Here is a 1,818-nt window from a genome sequence, read left to right on the forward strand (position 1 = left end):
CCCTGTCTGGCTGTCTGGGAAGCACAGCTCCCTCGCGCCAGCTGGGGAGGCTGGGGCTGGGCGAGCTCTGTGACCCGCAAGCAACGCGGACCATGCAGCAGGTGCAGCCTCTGTTTATTTGCTTTGGAGCCGATCTTGAGGTTCCCAGACCTCTGTGTTTGTTTCCCTTCAGTGACAGAAATCGTGGGTTCGAAGCAAAGGAGGATTGTGGGAATCGTGATTCAGATGTTCTTCACTCTGGGAATCATCATCCTCCCGGGAATTGCCTACTTCATCCCCAACTGGCAGGGCATCCAGCTGGCCATCACGCTGCCCAACTTCCTCTTCCTCCTCTACTACTGGTAACGGGGCTTTCCTCATTACTGAGTTTATGCTTGATCCGTGGCCATGTAGACGCTATGCTTCTAGGGCAGTGATGGCGAACCTATGACATGCGTGTCAGAGGTGACACGCGAACTCATTTTTTTGGTTGATTTTTCTTTGTTAAATGGCATTTAAATATATAAAATACATATCAAAAATATAAGTCTTTGTTTTACTATGGTTGCAAATATCAAACAATTTCTATATGTGACACGGCACCAGAGTTAATTTAGGGTTTTTCAAAATGCTGACATGCCGAGCTGAAAAGGTTCACCATCACTGTTCTACGGCAACGTGAACATGGAAACCATTCGGGGATTGTGCCTGACATCTCCAGAACGGCAACAGGCATTGAGAATTTCTAGAGAACTTGAAAATTTATAGAGATTATTCATTGATTACTTGACTAGTAGTTGTTTCTAAACTAAATTAATGAAATAACAAAACACAAATTATATTTCATTTTGTAATATCTTCATGAAAACTACAAGGCAAAAGCAAAGAAACAAACACATATCTGCCAGTAAGTATTTCAATACAAATAAGTGCAATGAAATTGATTTGCTTCCCTGTATATTCTATGAAGCAAATTAATGTTGCTCAGAAATTCTCTGAGGAATAAGGAAATGTTAAGAGCATGAGAAATGTCACCAGAAAGCTGCAGGTCTATGCATTTGACTCTGAGTGGAGTGAACCTGTTTTAATCATTCCTCTCACTTTGACCCATGGTCACATCTGTGGACATGATTTCGGTTTTTAGCCGTGTCCTGAATGCTCACTAAATCCCAGCTCTTTCCATGTGTAACAGGGGACACTGGATTCCAGGGGCGCCTGGCCTTGCAAGAGCGATGTAATACGTCACTGTGTTTATCAAGGGCAATGCTCCCGCTATCGAGTGGGCATCTTTTCCTTCCACAATAAACCTGCAGAGATCACCTGTGTTTTTGAGAATCTTCTAAACTCGAAGCTTCTCTTACATTTGCATCGAATGGAAAGACCCATTTTGATAGAGAAACTCGAGTCATAAAAGTCTAGGTTTTGAAATTCCCACTCGTCACTCAGAAATGCTTTCTCCTTCCAGGGCGGTTCCCGAGTCTCCCCGCTGGCTGGTGACTCGGAAGAAAGGAGACGAGGCCCTAAAGATTCTGCGGAGCATTGCCAAGTGCAACGGGAAGTACCTCTCGCCCAGCTACTCGGAGGTACTGATATCTGTCACTAAGACAGCTATGGTTAAAGTGGGTGAGCTCGTCACTGAGGCGCATGCTACCAAACCTCTAAGTCATGTTTAGTTTGGCTATAAGAAAGAAAACCGTGGCGAGAATCAGGAGGTGCGTTTAAAGCAGAAATGTTTGTGAAGTTTAGTAGCATTGTGTTGAGGTTCACTGGTCATTTAGTCCACACTTCCATAGATGTGCCAGGCTACTTGAATTGCTATACTCGGCCTACTGTATAGGC

At 44.3% G+C, this 1,818-nt stretch overlaps 1 protein-coding gene across 1 annotated transcript in view; it reads left to right on the forward strand.

The window, feature by feature from the left end:
* LOC102260224 (solute carrier family 22 member 3) overlaps window positions 1-1,818 on the forward strand; it is a 66,104-nt gene that overhangs the window by 28,028 nt on the left and 36,258 nt on the right. The window contains exons 4-5 of the mRNA XM_014546942.1: window positions 173-341; window positions 1,445-1,562. Of these exons, the coding sequence (XP_014402428.1) occupies window positions 173-341; window positions 1,445-1,562 (287 nt within the window). The remainder of the gene's footprint in view (window positions 1-172; window positions 342-1,444; window positions 1,563-1,818) is intronic.

This window comes from Myotis brandtii, unplaced genomic scaffold (genome assembly GCF_000412655.1).
Source record: "Myotis brandtii unplaced genomic scaffold, ASM41265v1 scaffold458, whole genome shotgun sequence".
In the NCBI taxonomy this organism is placed as follows: domain Eukaryota; kingdom Metazoa; phylum Chordata; class Mammalia; order Chiroptera; family Vespertilionidae; genus Myotis; species Myotis brandtii.